The sequence below is a fragment of the Haliotis rubra genome, unplaced genomic scaffold (genome assembly GCF_003918875.1).
Source record: "Haliotis rubra isolate DU_JTF1 unplaced genomic scaffold, ASM391887v1 Scf1082, whole genome shotgun sequence".
Lineage (NCBI taxonomy): Eukaryota > Metazoa > Mollusca > Gastropoda > Lepetellida > Haliotidae > Haliotis > Haliotis rubra.
The window spans coordinates 126,000-147,530 of record NW_025764984.1 but is presented as its reverse complement, the minus strand read 5'-3'; the positions used below and the strand labels follow the sequence as shown (position 1 = coordinate 147,530).

The 21,531-nt window shown below is 41.1% G+C and overlaps 1 protein-coding gene across 2 annotated transcripts in view; it reads left to right on the top strand.

Annotated features, from left to right (window-relative positions):
* LOC124281868 (unconventional myosin-XVI-like) overlaps positions 1-21,531 on the top strand; it is a 186,430-nt gene that overhangs the window by 126,774 nt on the left and 38,125 nt on the right. For both annotated transcript variants that reach the window (XM_046717894.1, XM_046717886.1), the window contains one exon: positions 20,594-20,751. In XM_046717894.1, coding sequence (XP_046573850.1) covers positions 20,594-20,751 — 158 coding nt within the window. The remainder of the gene's footprint in view (positions 1-20,593; positions 20,752-21,531) is intronic.

The window sequence follows — 21,531 nt, the reverse complement described above, 5'->3', positions numbered from 1 at the left end:
TTGAGTGGTCACATTGGACAACAGTGTAGGCTGTCCATGGATCTGACAGATGTCTGCCTTTAGTTAGTCCATCTCACAGTCCCCAAATCATATTATTTCCAACCCACCCAGCACTTGTGTAATACAAAAGCCTGAAATGACTCGAGTCTAGATTTTTTCTCTGAATCCCCCACCTTTTTCTTTCTATCAGAAGATTATATATTTTCAGAAACTGAGCGTCAGTCTCGGGTCTGGGTATTCCCCGTTGATCTGCTTCTGAGATCAGTAGAATATGTGCTCCGTCTGCAGCTGTTCAGGACGTGTTGACTGTATACCAGCACACAAGTCTGGGGAAGACTTTTCCTGGGTATATATTCCATCATGGTGAGAAACTCTTCCAGTGCTGTAGAGTCTGTCCCCCTGACGGCTGGCTAGGCTATCCATGTTAGATGCACCAAGTGATGTGTACACTGAGGTGTGGCTGACCCAGGAGATGGCAGGCTGGCTGCAACAGCCACAGAAATATGAGCCGAGGCTGTAATATCTATTGATCCTTCCCAGCATAAAGAACAGCCTCCCTCAGTAATACCATCTCTGTCTCTCTTGGAGAGAAGGAAGGAGGGAGGCAAAACATTTGTGTCCGAAACCTTCAACCTTGCCTGTCCCTGTGGCCAGTAAACATTTGTTGGCTGACGGTTAGTTATGTAGTGATAAAATATACCACAGATATATCAGTGCCCCGGCCTGTGTTCTGTACCCCGGCCTGTGTTCTGTACCCCGGCCTGTGTTCTGTACCCCGGCCTGTGTTGGCTGATGGTTATAGTCTGTTTGCGGTGAAAGCGTACCGATGAATTTCACTTCAAACAAAAAAGTAAATCAAATAAAGTGAAATTAAGATTGCGAATCCTCATAACTTTACCTTGCCATTTGAAAATTTAAATCTCAGAATTTTATTCAACTTGGGATGAAAGTTGTTTAACAAACGATCATAGATTCAAATCGGTATTATTGGTTTGTATTACAAGGGGGTATGCACATAAAATGAAACACCGAGATCAAGTAGGGTTGGTCTAAGTTAATGCTCATCACGTACCGCACGTGCATTTGTTTCACTATTCCAACTACTGCGCTTACTCCCTTGTAATACAAACCAATATAAGTGATTTGAAACTATGATCGTTTGTGAAACAACTTTTTTCATAAGTTGTTTAAAAATCTAAGATTTAAATGTTCAATTATGAGGATTCGCAATCTTAATTTCACTATATTCGATTTACATTTTTGTTTATTATGCAATTCACTAGTTCGTTTTCACTGCAAACAGACTATAGTTATGTAGTGATAAAATATGCCACAAATATATCAGTGGCCCGGCCTGTGTTCTGTACCCAGCCTGTGTTCTGTACCCCGGCCTGTGTTCTGTACCCCGGCCTGTGTTCTGTACCCCGGCCTGTGTTTGTACCCGGCCTGTGTTCTGTACCCGGCCTGTGTTCTGTACCCGGCCTGTGTTCTGTACCCCGGCCTGTGTTCTGTACCCGGCCTGTGTTCTGTACCCGGCCTGTGTTCTGTACCCGGCCTGTGTTCTGTACCCGGCCTGTGTTCTGTACCCGGCCTGTGTTGGCTGATGGTTAGTTATGTAGTGATAAAGTATACCACAGATATATCAGTGCTGCTTCCTCCTGCATCCTGCATGAGACCCTGACAGTGTTGACAGTTGTACAGCCTCCTGTTTATCTTCCCTGCTTCATCTGGTGTAGGATGCAAGGCACACATCCTGGTGATCTTCAATGATTAATTAGTGATTAATTAATGGAATTGAGCAATTAGAAATTTGTCACATTTGAGTCAACCATTTTACTGAAAACATGATATATAGCTTAAATCATAGACTATCATTTAATCTCAGAAAATATACAGTTGTCGTGGAAACAAGCAAGAATATTTAAACTAGAAAGCAACAACAGTGAACTTCAGGTCATCTAGACTTGCTTTGTCTAGGGCCTGGTCACAGGGAAAGCAACATTATCCCAGGGGGAGGAACATGATAACAGCACTGAATGAATGTTTGCTCTGAATCAGGCTTTTAACACAAGATCTATTATTTGTCAAACCTGTTATAAACTGACCTAAGTCTGGCCCGGTGGTCCATGTTCTGTGTCTAAAATAGATGTAAATATAAATCCTAATGCTGAAACCAGAGACCATATAGTAGATGGTCTCTGCTGAAACAAAGGCATCAATATTTCATGCACAGTTTTGTACAGGTTCTTATTGCCATGGAACCTTGTGAGAGCTGGCATTCAGCCACCATCAGTGTTTAATCTTGTAACAAGCGTTCCACCATCCGTCCCATCAATGTTTAATTATGTGAGCGTTCCACCAGATCCAGATTGTCACAACCATGCTGACCCTCTCCCCAGAAATAGTTCACCAGCAGTCACTGCCAAGCTGCCTCCCCTAGTGCTGCAATGGACTGCCCCAGACTGTCAACAATAGCTGGCTACTGTGGAACGGCTTATCACAATCTGTGTGTAACAGCATCTGTGCTTTAAACAAAACGGATTTAAGCCCAAGTGTTTTGGATAAACTATATGTGGGGGGTTAAACACAAGAATGAGGTGAGTAGTGGGAGAATATATAGCAGTAAGTCATGGAGGGGGTGTAACATGGGCAGTGCTGGCAGGGTGTGGTGATGGAATGGTCACCTAGTGTCACAGAATGGCATGTTTGGCTGAGAAATGCCTGGTGCCACAGTTTGTAGGCTGATGTAGACTGCTGGTGTTGGTGCAGTTGTTGACAGCAGCAGATGGAGCTGTTGTTGATGCTGCTGCTGTATGAGGGAAGCCTCTGCCCCCCCCCCCCTACTGTGTGACCCTACATCCCTGATCAATAATCATCCCTCTGTAAGTATATCTCTCTCACCGCCAGCAGCATGCCGGCTTTGTCTTTACACAGATAACTCTAGCTTCAACAGGAAAGGTGCCGTGTGTCTGTATACATGTCTGTGTGTCTGTGTGTCTGTGAGCCGTTGACATGAGTTGTGCTGGAATGTCTGCAGGCACAGAATGCTAGAGGCCTTGCTGGGTGTAATTGGATTATGTGCAGTGTGTGTCTGTGAGGAGTCTTTGTGTAGTGTCAGTCCTCGTGACAGAAGGCTGTCACCCTCACTCCCTGCAGTACTTCACAATAATGGTGAAAATGTTGAATTGACATCACCTTGTCACAAGAATATCACTGGCATTGATGTCTAAGACAAATAATTATGTGGTGACTTATATTTCAGTGTTTATTAAAGTTGACAAGGTGCATGATCTTGTTCAATAATATTTCTGACTTTGTGGAAAAGTTGTGATAAAAGATTCCATCACCTGCTGTGCTGGCGCTGCAGACAAGTGAAACGTGTCACATCATGTGTCACAACTTCAGCAGCACATTGGGTCAGCTTATGTTTCCCTCATGGTTTACAACATCAAGCTATTACCAGGACAGTATTCCTGCACCAGTCTAGTGTTATCACCAGGACAGTATTCCTGCTGTAGTTGAGTGTTATCACCAGGACAGTATTCCTGCAACAGTCTAGTGTTATCACCAGGACAGTATTCCTGTTGTAGTTGAGTGTTATCACCAGGACAGTATTCCTGCTGTAGTTGAGTGTTATCACCAGGACAGTATTCCTGCTGTAGTTGAGTGTTATCACCAGGACAGTATTCCTGCTGTAGTTGAGTGTTATCACCAGGACAGTATTCCTGTTGTAGTTGAGTGTTATCACCAGGACAGTATTCCTGCTGTAGTTGAGTGTTATCACCAGGACAGTATTCCTGCTGTAGTTGAGTGTTATCACCAGGAGTATTAATGTTGTAGTTGAGTGTTATGCACCAGGACAGTTGAGTGTTATCACCAGGACAGTATTCCTGTTGTAGTTGAGTGTTATCACCAAGGACAGTATTCCTGTTGTAGTTGAGTGTTATCACCAGGACAGTATTCCTGCTGTAGTTGAGTGTTATCACCAGTAGGACAGTATTCCTGCTGTAGTTGAGTGTTATCACCAAGGACAGTATTCCTGTTGTAGTTGAGTGTTATCACCAGGACAGTATTCCTGCTGTAGTTGAGTGTTATCACCAGGACAGTATTCCTGTTGTAGTTGAGTGTTATCACCAGGACAGTATTCCTGCTGTAGTTGAGTGTTATCACCAGGACAGTATTCCTGCTGTAGTTGAGTTATCACCAGGACAGTATTCCTGTGTAGTTGAGTGTTATCACCAGGACAGTATTCCTGCTGTAGTTGAGTGTTATCACCAGGACAGTATTCCTGCTGTAGTTGAGTGTTATCACCAGGACAGTATTCCTGCTGTAGTTGAGTGTTATCACCAGGACAGTATTCCTGCTGTAGTTGAGTGTTATCACCAGGACAGTATTCCTGTTGTAGTTGAGTGTTATCACCAAGGACAGTATTCCTGTTGTAGTTGAGTGTTATCACCAGGACAGTATTCCTGCTGTAGTTGAGTGTTATCACCAGGACAGTATTCCTGTTGTAGTTGAGTGTTATCACCAGGACAGTATTCCTGCTGTAGTTGAGTGTTATCACCAGGGACAGTAGTATTCCTGTTGTAGTTGAGTGTTATCACCAGGACAGTATTCCTGCTGTAGTTGAGTGTTATCACCAGGACAGTATTCCTGTTGTAGTTGAGTGTTATCACCAGGACAGTATTCCTGCTGTAGTTGAGTGTTATCACCAGGACAGTATTCCTGCTGTAGTTGAGTGTTATCACCAGGACAGTATTCCTGCTGTAGTTGAGTGTTATCACCAGGACAGTATTCCTGCTGTAGTTGAGTGTTATCACCAGGACAGTATTCCTGCTGTAGTTGAGTGTTATCACCAGGACAGTATTCCTGCTGTAGTTGAGTGTTATCACCAGGACAGTATTCCTGCTGTAGTTGAGTGTTATCACCAAGGACAGTATTCCTGCTGTAGTTGAGTGTTATCACCAAGGACAGTATTCCTGTTGTAGTTGAGTGTTATCACCAGGACAGTATTCCTGCTGTAGTTGAGTGTTATCACCAGGACAGTATTCCTGTTGTAGTTGAGTGTTATCACCAAGGACAGTATTCCTGTTGTAGTTGAGTGTTATCACCAGGACAGTATTCCTGTAGTTGAGTGTTATCACCAGGACAGTATTCCTGTTGTAGTTGAGTGTTATCACCAAGGACAGTATTCCCAGGACAGTAGTTGTTGAGTGTTATCACCAGGACAGTATTCCTGCTGTAGTTGAGTGTTATCACCAGGACAGTATTCCTGTTGTAGTTGAGTGTTATCACCAGGACAGTATTCATGCTGTAATTGAGTGTTATCACCAAGGACAGTATTCCTGTTGTAGTTGAGTTGGACAGTATTATCAGTGTTATCCAGGGACAGTATTCCTGCTGTAGTTGAGTGTTATCACCAGGACAGTATTCCTGTTGTAGTTGAGTGTTATCACCAAGGACAGTATTCCTGCTGTAGTTGAGTGTTATCACCAGGACAGTATTCCTGCTGTAGTTGAGTGTTATCACCAGGACAGTATTCCTGCTGTAGTTGAGTGTTATCACCAGGACAGTATTCCTGTTGAGTGTATCACCAGTTTTAGTGTTGAGTTGCATCACCAGGACAGTATTCCTGCTGTAGTTGAGTGTTATCACCAGGACAGTATTCCTGCTGTAGTTGAGTGTTATCACCAGGACAGTATTCCTGTTGTAGTTGAGTGTTATCACCAGGACAGTATTCCTATTGTAGTTGAGTGTTATCACCAGGACAATATTCCTGCTGTAGTTGAGTGTTATCACAGGGACAGTATTCATGTTGTAGTTGAGTGTTATCACCATATTTAACTTGTAACTTGCATACTGATGGTATGTTTAACTGTTGACTTGCATACTAATGGTATGTTTTACTGGTAGCACATTTTACTGGTGACTTGCTTACAGATGGTATGTTTTTAGGATGGTATGTGTTTCTGTTGACTTGCATACTAATGGAATGTTTTACTGGTAGCTGTTTTACTGCTGACCTGCTTACAGATGGTATGTTTTTAGGATGGTATGTTTTACTGTTGACTTGCATACTAATGGTATGTTTTACTGGTAGCATATTTTACTGGTGACTTGCTTACAGATGGTTTGTTTTTAGGATGGAATGTTTTACTGTTGACTTGCATACTAATGGTATGTTTTACCGGCAGCATATTTTACTGGTGACTTGCTTACTGATGGTATATTTTACTGGTGGCATGTTATACTGGTGACTTGCATATTGATGGTATGTTTTACTGTTGTTATGTTTCACTGGTGACCTTCTTACTGATGGCATATTTTACTGGTGGCATGTTTTACTGATGGCATGTTTTACTGATGGCATGTTATACTGGTGGCTTCCTTCGTGATGGCATGTTTTACTGGTGGCATGTTTTTCTGAAGGCATGTTTTACTGATGGCATGTTTCACTGGAGGCATGTTTTACTGATGGCATGTTTCACTGGAGGCATGTTTTACTGATGGCATGTTTTACTGATGCCATATGTTTTACTGGTCACTTGCTTAGTGATGGTATGTATTATTGATGGCATGTTTTACTGGTGGAATGTTTTACTCATGGCATGTTTTACTGGTGGCATGTTTTACTCTTGGCTTGTTTTACTGATGGCATGTTTTACTGGTGGCATGTTTTACTCATGGCTTGTTTTACTGATGGCATGTTTTACTGGTGGCATGTTTTACTCATGGCTTGTGTTACTGGTGGCATGTTTTATTGGTGGCATGTTTTACTCATGGCTTGTTTTACTGATGGCATGTTTTACTGGTGGCATGTTTTACTGGTGGCATTGTTTTACTGATGGCATGTTTTACTGGTGGCTTGCTTCATGATGGCATGTTTTACTGGTGGCATGTTTTACTGATGGCATGTTTTACTGATGGCATGTTTTACTTATGGCATGTTTTACTGATGGCTTGCTTCGTGATGGCATGTTTTACTGATGGCTTGCTTCGAACCCGGCTTGCTTCGTGATGGCATGTTTTAGAGAGGTTGTGTTTAATTGAACCCAAGTGAATGAGAAGTTTGTTGAAGTGAATGAGTTTGTTGTAGCTCCATAAGAACTATCTTCTGTTGTGTAACAAGCCGAGTGTTGTTGAAGTGGACAAGGTGTGCTTGTCATGAACACAAGCAGGCTCAGTCACAGCCCACACATTTACCATATCGTATATTCCACAGAAGTTCTCAAACTGTTTTGAAATTTGTATGTTAGTCAGGCAGTTACCATGGTAACAGTTTAGCTCAGTCAGGCGTGGCTCTAAGGATAGCACATAATCTTCTCTGTGAGAGTCGGGACATGTTCAGTCCATCAGCCATGTCTTCAGGAGCCTCGGAAGTAAACCAGCTGATGTCAGCACTTTAAGGTACAGTACTAGATACTGGTGTTGATGTCATCACTTTAAGGTACAGTACTAGATACTGGTGCTGATGTCATCACTTTAAGGTACAGTACTAGATACTGGTGCTGATGTCATCACTTTAAGGTACAGTACTAGATACTGGTGCTGATGTCATCACTTGAAGGTACAGTACTAGATACTGGTGCTGATGTCATCACTTTAAGGTACAGTACTGGAGATACATCACTTTAAGGTGCCAATGTCTGATGTCACTTTAAGGTACAGTACTAGATACTGGTGCTGATGTCATCACTTTAAGGTAGGGTACTAGATACTGGTGCTGACTCAGAGCTTGATACAGTACAGATACTGGTGCTGATGTCAGCACTTGAAGGTACAGTACTAGATACTGGTGCTGATGTCAGGACTTGAGCACTTTAAGGTATGTCATCACTTGAAGGTACTAGATACTGGTGCTGATGTCAGCACTTGAAGGTACAGTACTAGATACTGGTGCTGATGTCAGCACTTTAAGGTACAGTGCTGATGTCATCTAGATACTGGATACTGCTGATGTCAGCACTTGAAGGTACAGTACTAGATACTGGTGCTGATGTCATCACTTTAAGGTACAGTACTAGATACTGGTGCTGATGTCAGCACTTGAAGGTACAGTACTAGATACTGGTGCTGATGTCATCACTTGAAGGTACAGTACTAGATACTGGTGCTGATGTCATCACTTGAAGGTACAGTACTAGATACTGGATGCTGATAGTTGTGGTGGTGATGGCGGCGGTAGCAGTGATGATCTTGGTGTTGGCATTGATGGTGTTGGTGATGTTGGAGATGATAACAGTGGTGATGGTGTTGCTGATGATGGTGATGATGATGATAATGGTGATGATGGTGATTACGTTGGTTGTGAAGGTGATGACAGTGTTGTGAAGGTGATGATAGTGGTAGAGATGTTTGTTAATGATAGTGGTGATGGTGGTGGTGATGACGGTTACTGTGGTGCTGACGGTTTTGTGAAGGTGATGATAGTGATAGAGATGTTTGTTAATGATAATGGTGATGGTGTTGAGAAGGTGATGCGGTGTTGTGAAGGTGATGATAGTGGTAGAGATGTTTGTTAATGATAGTGGTGATGGTGGTGGTGATGACGGTGTTGTGAAGGTGATGATAGTGATAGAGATGTTTGTTAATGATAATGGTGATGGTGTTGTGAAGGTGATGACGGTGTTGTGAAGGTGATGATAGTGGTAGAGATGTTTGTTAATGATAATGGTGATGGTGTTGAGAAGGTGATGCGGGTGTTGTGAAGGTGATGATAGTGGTAGAGATGTTTGTTAATGATAGTGGTGATGGTGGTGGTGATGACGGTGTTGTGAAGGTGATGACAGTGGTAGAGATGTTTGTTAATGATAATGGTGATGATGTTGTGAAGGTGATGACGGTGTTGTGAAGGTGATGATAGTGGTAGAGATGTTTGTTAATGATAGTGGTGATGGTGGTGGTGATGACGGTGTTGTGAAGGTGATGACAGTGGTAGAGATGTTTGTTAACTCATTAAGCCCGAGAGCCTCACCACTACTCAACACCTGGAAGCCCTCGCTGATTGCCCACTCTCTGTGCCGAGACTAATTAGTGCTAGTCACACCTGATTTCCCTGGCAGGTTTCGGGGATCACAGGAAACTGTCTAGTCGTACAAACAAGTCCTGATTGTTTAATTGTGTCGTAAAGATATATGTTGAAAGAAATAAGGTGTGAATACATGTCGTGTATTGCAAGCTTTATGTAATTTTATTGCAAGTTTCTCTTGTAGACCTTTTGTCGGCTTGTACATTTATATTTGCTCACAATATGCATACACATGTATTATTTGTATGTAACAGATGAGACACACGATAACAAATTCTCTCTCTTATATCATTGTGTGAGGTTTAAATTTACAAAACATCTATGACAATGACATACTGTAAAGAAGAATTTACTTTCATACTTTATAATCTTCGATGAAAATAGCAGTTTTGCCGATACATTTCTAGTGTTTAAGAATTATTTTAAAGAAAGTACTATAACGCTAGTCTGTGATGAGCACAAAGCACATTCATAGCATTGCACTTTATTTCATACAGATTTAATGCAGAAAACATACGTGACCATACAAACATATATATACAAAAAGTATACTACATATTCCTTGCATAGACATAAAACAAAGAGTCACGCGATAGGAAGTCATCAAATTTCGAATAGAACATTCGGTATCTCAACTGTTCAATGTAGTGGCTGGTCATATGTTATCTGCGACCAATCATTATCATGAGATACCTGTCACAGAGGAAAGGACAGGTGATGGAAGTGGGCGAAATTTCTGAAGAGCACGTTTGGTCACTCAGCAGCTTGGATAGCGATTGGTTATTGGCTATATCCTTGACCAGTCGATATGCTGGGTTTCGGCTTTATCAACTCAAGCTATCATGTAACAGTTTGTGTATTGTAAACATACACACTGGTAACGATGTATGATACATACACATAAGACAAATAGGAGTAGATAGTCACTTTGGCGAGTTTATTTGTCCTCATTTTAGTGTTTATCGATAAGTAAAACAAAGCGATTGAAATCCAACCACTGAGTAGAGGTTGTATTTATTTTCATATACATTTTATGCACACAACTAGTACATAAAACATAATGGTTTGCTGTACATGAAAATATAATCTTCACCTTGATATGAATGACTATCCAAACTAGAGTACACGCATTACAGAATTCACGAGGTGACACTATACTGAATTATTATAGTGTATAAACTTGCAGTTGACACCCCCACCCCAATATTTATGAAGGTGGGCGCTGCCTATATCTTTACTGAATGCAAACGAGTTAATAAGATTACAGATGTGCATGCATGTATAAACATCACAGAGAGGCGTGACTCCATAAAAGTAAGATGTCCAATGATATAACAGCCCATCTGTTTATTTTACACTTGTCACGGGACAAACCTTTCAACAAGGACGTAACTACATATGCATTCTACCGGAGGCTGTTATTTCAAGGTCGAAAGAAGCGTTCAGTTATCTCATTACTGTAATCTGCTTGAATGATTATAACGCATGTGTATCGATACAGTAACTGATATACTATCCAGCTTTTATTGACGATGGATCAATAGAGACTGACTTGATTGATACATGATAATTGCACCGGATTTGATAATTACACAGATCAAATACAAGCGTTTTACAGAATGCTCATGTAAATTGCATAGAAAACTGACAATTCAAATCAACATGAAACTTTCAACAGCTTGAACAAAAATGCTTGAAATACCTTTGTATGGCTTACATGTAATAACTTATGATATTACTTCTGTCCATGTGTGACAATGATTTGAATTACCAACTTACTGTCATTTGTAACAAACGTAGTAAAAGATTTCATTGTTGTAATAACACTGACATGTATATATGTATTCGATGCAAAGGCGACTTATCACTTTATATTCGCTTTAGGTAACATTACGAACTTTAGATTATGGAAAACAACTAGTTACAATTCAGTAAACTTCAAATTAGTAAGTTCAATTATGTTTAATCTATTCGAGCTTGGATGTATAATTACTTGTGTTTATACATTATGTTTCAGTATATGAAACATGACAACGTAATGATGCCTAAAAGTAAATTCAAACTATTCTATTGTGTTTGAATTCTTTGTATGTCCTTGAAATTTCCTAAGCGTCCTCCAACCCAGTATCTCTCTTCCTAAATTCAGCATCGGTCAGTGTGAGATTCAGCCAAACCATGAGGTGCTAAAACTTGGGAGTTATTTTTGATTCTTCACTGTCCATGGAGCCACACATCAATAACATCTGTAGAAGGGCTGAGGCTACTACATTCGTAACATCGGCATAATTCGACGATACCTGGACGTCAAGACTACAGCATCTCTTGTTCAGGCATATGTAACATCTCGTCTTGACTACTGTAATGCGCTCTTGCTGGCCTCCCAAACAATCTTATACACAAGCTTTCTCAGAAGGTGCAGAATACTGCAGCCAGAGTGGTCTCTGTCAAAGAAATCGGACCACATTACTCCCTGTTCTTCACTCACTTCATTGGCTTCCGGCCCACTACCGCGATAAAATATAAAACTCTACTCCTTGTTTTTAAAAAGTTTTACATGGTCTAGCTCCTCAGTACCTCTGTGGATCTGTTCCACGTGCTATACTGCTGTACGCTCTTCCGGATCAAATGACCAGTGTCTTTGACAATTCCTGTGACTAGGACAAAAACACATATGGTGACAGGTCACTTGAGATGGCTGGGCCTCATCTCTGAACAATCTTCCATCTCACCTCAGAACACAACCAGATTTAGCTGTTTTAAAATCAAATCTGAAGACATGTCTCTTTGGTGAAGCATTTGAACTATATGTGATATCTTTGACCATCTTAGGCTTTGGAGACTTTGAGCGATTTCTCACGGATATTGGCGCTTTATATAAGTATTTGTATGTATGTATGTATGTATATTGTGTCCTATTTATTAGGTAGTTGAAGGAAATATCATTTGAGTAACCTCTAAACCATTACATCTAATTCAATCAAGGTGCATCACGAAGTATTTTAGTATCCATTCCCAAGGAAGAGTACTAGGCACTTTACTCTGTAAAACATCATAATCCCTTTCTCACGCGATTACGCTCATTTGCTAAACGCTGTACAAGCCTATGATAATGATTAGCAATTGTTATCAAAACACTTTAAATACTTCTTCTGATTGATACTAAAGGTGGGATCTCTCGTAAGAAAAGCTAACATTTGCTCAGTACTGCTAAATTGGTTGAAATAATAGGTACAGTGCGATTTTTAAAAGTACAACACACGTGCGTCTCTCGCTGAATAAGAGGTGCTTTCTGTTGACGACTGTATGTGGCTCTCGCTGTGAGAAACTGCTAATTACCTGCCCCATAAACACGTCACTCGCTGTGAGGAGCTGATTAATTTGCCCCATATATGCGTCTCTCGGCCTCAATGAGTTAATGGTAGTGTTGATGGTGGTGGTGATGACGGTGTTGTGAAGGTGATGACAGTGGTAGAGATGTTTGTTAATGGTAGTGGTGATGGTGGTGGTGATGACATTGTTGTGAAGGTGATGATAGAGGTAGAGATGTTTGTTAATGGTAGTGGTGATGGTGGTGGTGGTGATGACAGTGTTGTGAAGGTGATGATAGTGGTAGAGATGTTTGTTAATGATAGTGGTGATGGTGGTGGTGATGACGGTGTTGTGAAGGTGATGATAGTGGTAGAGATGTTTGTTAATGATAGTGGTGATGGTGTTGTGAAGGTGATGATAGTGGTAGAGATGTTTGTTAATGATAGTGGTGATGGGGTTGGTGATGACGGTGTTGTGAAGGTGATGGTGAAGGTGATGATAGTGGTAGAGATGTTTGTTAATGATAGTTTTGATGGTTAATTACATCTGCAGAGTTGGATTGTTGTGGCAGTTTATAGGTAGTGTTGATGGTGATATTTTCAATAATGGTGATGTCATTGTTGACAATCACAGTGGTTATATTGACAATGATAATGATGACAAAGATGATGATGATCACGACTTCATTGGGATGTCCTTGGACTGTGACTTTCTGTTGGGATGTCCTTGGACTGTTGGGATGTCCTGACTTTCTGTTGGGATGTCCTTGGACTGTGACTTTCTGTTGGGATGTCCTTGGACTGTGACTTTCTGTTGGGATGTCCTTGGACTGTGACTTTCTGTTGGGATGTCCTTGGACTGTGACTTTCTGTTGGGATGTCCTTGGACTGTGACTTTCTGTTGGGATGTCCTTGGACTGTGACTCCTCTGACTGTGACTTTCTGTTGGGATGTCCTTGGACTGTGACTTTCTGTTGGGATGTCCTTGGACTGTGACTTTCTGTTGGGATGTCCTCAGACTGTTGGGATGTCTTGGACTGTGACTTTCTGTTGGGATGTCCTTGGACTGTGACTTTCTGTTGGGATGTCCTTGGACTGTGACTTTCTGTTGGGATGTCCTCAGACTGTGACTTTCTGTTGGGATGTCCTCAGACTGTGACTTTCTGTTGGGATGTCCTTGGACTGTGACTTTCTGTTGGGATGTCCTCAGACTGTGACTTTCTGTTGGGATGTCCTTGGACTGTGACTTTCTGTTGGGATGTCCTTGGACTGTGACTTTCTGTTGGGATGTCCTTAGACTGTGACTTTCTGTTGGGATGTCCTCAGACTGTGACTTTCTGTTTGGATGTCCTCAGACTGTGACTTTCTGTTGGGATGTTCTCAGATCATGGGAGTGTCCCAGGGAGTTGAGATTGATAATACGATGTGCCGTTGAGATTGACATCCAGTGGTCGAGGGAAAAATATACCAGCGCCTTGAGCAAGCACTAGTTTCCTGGATATGTACGCTATATAAATATCATATAATAATAATATTACGACTTTCTGTGGGGATGTCCTTTGATCCCTGCTTTCTGTGGGGATGTCCTTTGATCCCAACTTTCTGAGGAGATGTCCTCACATCCCAACTTTCTGTGCGGATGTCCTTTGATCCCAACTTTCTGTGGGGATGTCCTCAGTTCCCAACCTTCTGTTGGAATGTCCTTTGATCCCAACTTTATATGGGGATGTCCTTTGATCCCAAATTTCTATGGGGATGTCCTTTGATCCCAACTTTCTATAGGGATGTCCTCAGATTTGTTTTACTTCACATCAGCATTTAAAACTATCTGTTACAAGACACCAACTCCATGTATCCATTACAAGGAACCATCTCTGTATATCCTTTACGAGACTCCCAACGATAGAGTTGGTGTCTTGTAACAGATATATAGAGCTGGTGTCTTATAACAGATATATAGAGCTGGTGTCTTGTAACAGATATATAGAGCTGGTGTCTTGTAACAGATATACAGAGTTGGTGTCTTGTAACAGATATATAGAGCTGGTGTCTTGTAACGGATATATAGAGTTGATGTCTTATAACAGATATACAGAGTTGGTGTCTTGTAACAGATATATAGAGTTGGTGTCTTGTAACAGATGTATAGAGTTGGTGTCTTGTAACAGATATATAGAGTTGATGTCTTATAACAGATATATAGAGCTGGTGTCTTATAACAGATATAGAGTTGGTGTCTTGTAACGGATATATAGAGTTGATGTCTTATAACAGATATATAGAGCTGGTGTCTTATAACAGATATAGAGTTGGTGTCTTGTAACGGATATATAGAGTTGATGTCTTATAACAGATATAGAGTTACTGTCCTGTAAAGGTGTCTGCTGTAGCAGATATACCAGCTGTAAGTGTGACATAGACACTGATGCATGTTAGATTGGGCACAAGAATTTCTCACCAGGAAAAAACAGGAGGAAATAACTCCTCATAGAGAGGAAGCTGAGTCGGAGTGACTGTTTCCAACTCCGACTGACAGTGCTTGTGTTCGTCACTGATGCACACGTCAAGCAGCCAGTAAGTACGCACTTAGATCCTTGCCCTTGTCATGTTATAATGTTACTGACTCACATGGTTGAAACTGCAGATACTTATGTTCGTAAAGTAGAACATGGCTGTAGCGACACAGATGTCTGCTTCAGTAGAACATGGCTGTACCAACACAGATGTCTGCTTCAGTAGAACATGGTAGAACCTGGAGATACTTATGGTTGTAACAATGTCACAGATATTTCTTACAGGAACACATGGTTGTAACAATGTCACAGATGTTTATTACAGTAATACATGGTTGTAACAATGACACACATGTTTCTTACAGTAACACATGGTTGTAACAATGTCACAGATGTTTCTTACAGTAACACATGGTTGTAACAATGTCACAGATGTTTCTTACAGTAACACATGGTTGTAACAATGTCACAGATGTTTCTAACACATGGTTGTAACAATGTCACAGATGTTTCTTACAGTAACACATGGTTGTAACAATGTCACAGATGTTTATTACAGTAATACATGGTTGTAACAATGACACAGATGTTTCTTACAGTAACACATGGTTGTAACAATGTAACATGACACTGTTTCTTACAGTAACACATGGTTGTAACAATGTCACAGATGTTTCTTACAGTAACACATGGTTGTAACAATGTCACAGATGTTTCTTACAGTAACACATGGTTGTAACAATGTCACAGATGTTTCTTACAGTAACACATGGTTGTAACAATGTCACAGATGTTTCTTACAGTAACACATGGTTGTAACAATGTCACAGAACATATGGTTCTTACAGATAAACACATGGTTGTAACAATGTCACAGATGTTTCTTACAGTAACACATGGTTGTAACATGACACTGACATTTCTTACAGTAACACATGGTTGTAACAATGTCACAGATGTTTCTTACAGTAACACATGGTTGTAACATGACACTGACATTTCTTACAGTAACACATGGTTGTAACAATGTCACAGATGTTTCTTACAGTAACACATGGTTGTAACATGACACTGACATTTCTTACAGTAACACATGGTTGTAACAATGTCACAGATGTTTCTTACAGTAACACATGGTTGTAACATGACACTGACATTTCTTACAGTAACACATGGTTGTAACATGACACTGACATTTCTTACAGTAACACATGGTTGTAACATGACACAGATGTTTCTTACAGTAACACATGGTTGTAACATGACACTGATGTTTCTTACAGTAACATGGTTGTAACAATGTCACAGATGTTTCTTACAGTAACACATGGTTGTAACAATGACACTGACATTTCTTACAGTAACACATGGTTGTAACATGACAACAATGTCAACAGATGTTTGTTACAATGTAACATGACATTTCTTACAGTAACACATGTTGTAACATGACACTGACATTTCTTACAGTAACACATGGTTGTAACAATGTCACAGATGTTTCTTACAGTAACATGGTTGTAACATGACACTGACATTTCTTACAGTAACACATGGTTGTAACATGACACTGACATTTCTTACAGTAACACATGGTTGTAACATGACACTGACATTTCTTACAGTAACACGGTTGTAACATGACACTGACATTTCTTACAGTAACACATGGTTGTAACAATGTCACTGACATTTCTTACAGTAACACATGGTTGTAACATGACACTGACATTTCTTACAGTAACACATGGTTGTAACATGACACTGACATTTCTTACAGTAACACATGGTTGTAACATGACACTGACATTTCTTACAGTAACACATGGAAGGACACTGACATTTCTTACAGTAACACATGGTTGTAACAATGTCACTGATGTTTCTTACAGTAACAGGGTTGTAAACCACAGTAAAGGTGTTCTGATGTAGACTATAATCTTCCGATGTGTCCTGCTACATAAACCCCTTCTGTTGTGTCCTTTTTTGTATGATAATGAGGTCATTGTGATGTCGTAGTAACCCTATGATCAGTAATCACTTTCCCACCAAATGTATCCGGAATGTTGGACAAGCCCCCACAGTAGAGTCACCAGTAGCTCAGGGACATTGAAACATGTTTGAATGTTGTGATGAGCAGATGACAGCTTCAGGCTGTTGGTGACTGTCAACTGTGACCTAGGTCTGGGTTTGTGTTCGGGAGTGATGTACATAGGTTCTAAATAAGAGAGGCCACACCCACGTCTCATCTCGACGGACCAACTCTCACATGGAACATCTTAATGTCAATTTGTCTTGCGTTTACATTAGTAGGTTTTACCTATTACCTATTGGTATGTGATAGACACTGCACCAATAGTGCATCTGTGATGTATCATGGACACTGCACCAATAGTAGGTCTGTGTTGTAAGATGGACACTGCTCCAATAGTGGGTCTGTGATGTATGATGGACACTGCTCCAATAGTGGGTCTGTGATGTATGATGGACACTGCTCCAATAGTGGGTCTGTGATCCATGATGGATGTAGTGGGTCTGTGATGATGATGGACACTGCTCCAATAGTGGGTCTGTGATGTATGATGGACACTGCTCCAATAGTGGGTCTGTGATGTATGATGGACACTGCTCCAATAGTGGGTCTGTGATGTATGATGGACACTGCTCCAATAGTGGGTCTGTGATGTATGATGGACACTGCTCCAATAGTGGGTCTGTGATGTATGATGGACACTGCTCCAATAGTGGGTCTGTGATGTATGATGGACACTGCTCCAATAGTGGGTCTATGATGTATGATGGACACTGCTCCAATAGTGGGTCTGTGATGTATGATGGACACTGCTCCAATAGTGGGTCTGTGATGTATGATGGACACTGCTCCAATAGTGGGTCTGTGATCCATGATGGACACTGCTCCAATAGTGGGTCTGTGATGTATGATGGACACTGCTCCAATAGTGGGTCTGTGATGTATGATGGACACTGCTCAATAGTGGGTCTGTGATGTATGATGGACACTGCTCCAATAGTGGGTCTGTGATGTATGATGGACACTGCTCCAATAGTGGGTCTGTGATGTATGATGGACACTGCTCCAGTAGTGGGTCTGTGATGTATGATGGACACTGCTCCAATAGTGGGTCTGTGATGTATGATGGACACTGCTCCAATAGTGGGTCTGTGATGTATGATGGACACTACTCCAATAGTGGATCTGTGATCCATGATGGACACTGCTCCAATAGTGGGTCTGTGATGTATGATGGACACTGCTCCAGTAGTGGGTCTGTGATCCATGATGGACACTGCTCCAATAGTGGGTCTGTGATCCATGATGGACACTGCTCCAATAGTGGGTCTGTGATGTATGATGGACACTGCTCTAATAGTGGGTCTGTGATGTATGATGGACACTGCTCCAATAGTGGGTCTGTGATGTATGATGGACACTGCTCCAATAGTGGGTCTGTGATGTATGATGGACACTGCTCCAATAGTGGGTCTGTGATCCATGATGGACACTGCTCCAATAGTGGGTCTGTGATGTATGATGGACACTGCTCCAATAGTGGGTCTGTGATGTATGATGGACACTGCTCCAATAGTGGGTCTGTGATGTATGATGGACACTGCTCCAATAGTGGGTCTGTGATGTATGATGGACACTGCTCCAATAGTGGGTCTGTGATGTATGATGGACACTGCTCCAATAGTGGGTCTGTGATGTATGATGGACACTGCTCCAATAGTGGGTCTGTGATATATGATGGACACTGCTCCAATAGTGGGTCTGTGATGTATGATGGACACTGCTCCAATAGTGGGTTTGTGATGTATGATGGACACTGCTCCAATAGTGGGTCTGTGATGTATGATGGACACTGCTCCAATAGTGGGTCTGTGATGTGTGATGGACACTGCTCCAATAGTGGGTCTGTGATGTGCTATGTGTTATCTCCTCCAGTGTATCACAATGCCATGTGTTATCTCCTCCACTGTATCATGCTGTGTGTTATATCCTCCAGTGTATAATGCTGTGTGTTATCTCCTCCACCGTATAATGTTTTGTTATCTCCTCCAGTGTATAATGTTGTGTGTTATCTCCTCCACTATATAATTCTGTGTGTTATCGCCTCCAGGGTATATTGCTGTGTGTAATCGCCTCCAGTGTATAATGTTGTGTGTTATTTCCTCCAGTGTTATTCTGTGTGTTATCTCCTCCACTGTATAATGCTGTGTGTTATCTCCTCCACTGTATAATGCTGTGTGTTGTCTTCTCCAGTGCATAATGCAGTGTGTTCTCTCCTCCACTGTAAAACGCTGTGTGTTATCTCCTCCACTGTATAATGCTGTGTGTTATCTCTTCCAGTGTATAATGCTGTGTGTTATCTCCTCCAGTGTATAATGCTGTGTGTTATCTCCTCCACTGTATAATGCTGTGTGTTATCTCTTCCAGTGTATAATGCTGTGTGTTATCTCCTCCAGTGTATAATGCTGTGTGTTATCTCCTCCAGTGTATAATTGCTGTGTGTTATCTCCTCCAGTGTATAATGCTGTGTGTTATCTCCTCCAGTGTATAATGCTGTGTGTTATCTCCTCCAGTGTATAATGCTGTGTGTTATCTCCTCCAGTGTATAATGCTGTGTGTTATCTCCTCCAGTGTATAATGCTGTGTGTTATCTCTTCCAGTGTATAATGCTGTGTGTTATCTCCTCCAGTGTATAATGCTGTGTGTTATCTCCTCCAGTGTATAATGCTGTGTGTTATCTCCTCCAGTGTATAATGCTGTGTGTTATCTCCTCCAGTGTATAATGCTGTGTGTTATCTCCTCCAGTGTATAATGCTGTGTGTTATCTCCTCCAGTGTATAATGCTGTGTGTTATCTCCTCAACTGTATAATGCTGTGTGTTATCTCCTCCAGTGTATAATGCTGTGTGTTATCTCCTCCAGTGTATAATGCTGTGTGTTATCTTCTCCAGTGTATAATGCTGTGTGTTATCTCCTCCAGTGTATAATGCTGTGTGTTATCTCCTCCAGTGTATAATGCTGTGTGTTATCTCCTCCAGTGTATAATGCTGTGTGTTATCTCCTCCAGTGTATAATGCTGTGTGTTATCTCTGTATATAATGTGTTATCTCTTCCAGTGTATAATGCTGTGTGTTATCTCCTCCAGTGTATAATGCTGTGTTATCTCTTCCAGTGTATAATGCTGTGTGTTATATCCTGCTGTGTGTTGCTGTCCTCCAGTGTATAATGCTGTGTGTTATCTCCTCCAGTGTATAATGCTGTGTGTCTCCTCCAGTGTATAATGCTGTGTGTTATCTCCTCCAGTGTATAATGCTGTGTGTTATCTCCTCCAGTGTATAATGCTGTGTGTTATCTCTTCCAGTGTATAATGCTGTGTGTTATCTCTTCCAGTGTATAATGCTGTGTGTTATCTCCTCCAGTGTATAATGCTGTGTGTTATCTCTTCCAGTGTATAATGCTGTGTGTAATCTCCTCAACTGTATAATGCTGTGTGTTATCTTCTCCAGTGTATATTGCTGTGTGTTATCTCTTCCAGTGTATAATGCTGTGTGTTATCTTCTCCAGTGTATATTGCTGTGTGTTATCCCCTCCAGTGTATAATGATATGTGTTATCTCTTCCAGTTTATAATGCTGTGTGTTATCTCCCCTAGAATGTAGTTCAGGGTTGTGTCTCTATGATGGATTGCCAACTGACTGTTATATATATTTGCAGGTGACGAGGAGTGTTACCGTGATGGTGCCTCAACCTCAGAAACAACTCTAACTGCTTGTCCCCCGCTGGAGGACATGGACTCGGCGCGGCAGTTCCCACCCTCCCCAAGGGACATGTACCATGGCTTCTATGAAACCATCCCAGCCAATGGACACAAGGTAATTTCTGGGTAGTAAACTCAGAGGAGAGAGCCTGGATAGATCTAATATATCTACAGTTGTTTCACCATGGTAGATCTGATATATCTACAGTTGTTACACCATGGTACATCTGATATATCTTCAGTTGTTTCACCATGGTACATCTGATATATCTACAGTTGTTTGACCATGGTAGATCTGATATATCTAAAGTTGTTACACCATGGTACATCTAATATATCTACAGTTGTTTGACCATGGTAGATCTGATATATCTACAGTTGTTACACCATGGTAGATCTGATATATCTACAGTTGTTTCACCATGGTACATCTGATATATCTACAGTTGTTTCACCATGGTACATCTGATATATCTACAGTTGTTACACCATGGTAGATCTGATATATCTACAGTTGTTTCACCATGGTAGATCTGATATATCTACAGTTGTTACACCATGGTAGATCTGATATATCTACAGTTGTTTCACCATGGTAGATCTGATATATCTCCAGTTGTTACACCAGGATAGATCTGATATATCTGCAGTTGTTTCACCAGGATAGATCTGATATATCTACAGTTGTTACACCAGGATAGATCTGATATATCTACAGTTGTTACACCATGGTAGATCTGATATATCTACAGTTGTTACACCATGGTAGATCTGATATATCTAGTTCCAGTTGTTACACCATGGTAGATCTGATATATCTGTTGTTACACCATGGTAGATCTGATATATCTACAGTTGTTTCACCATGGTAGATCTGATATATCTACAGTTGTTA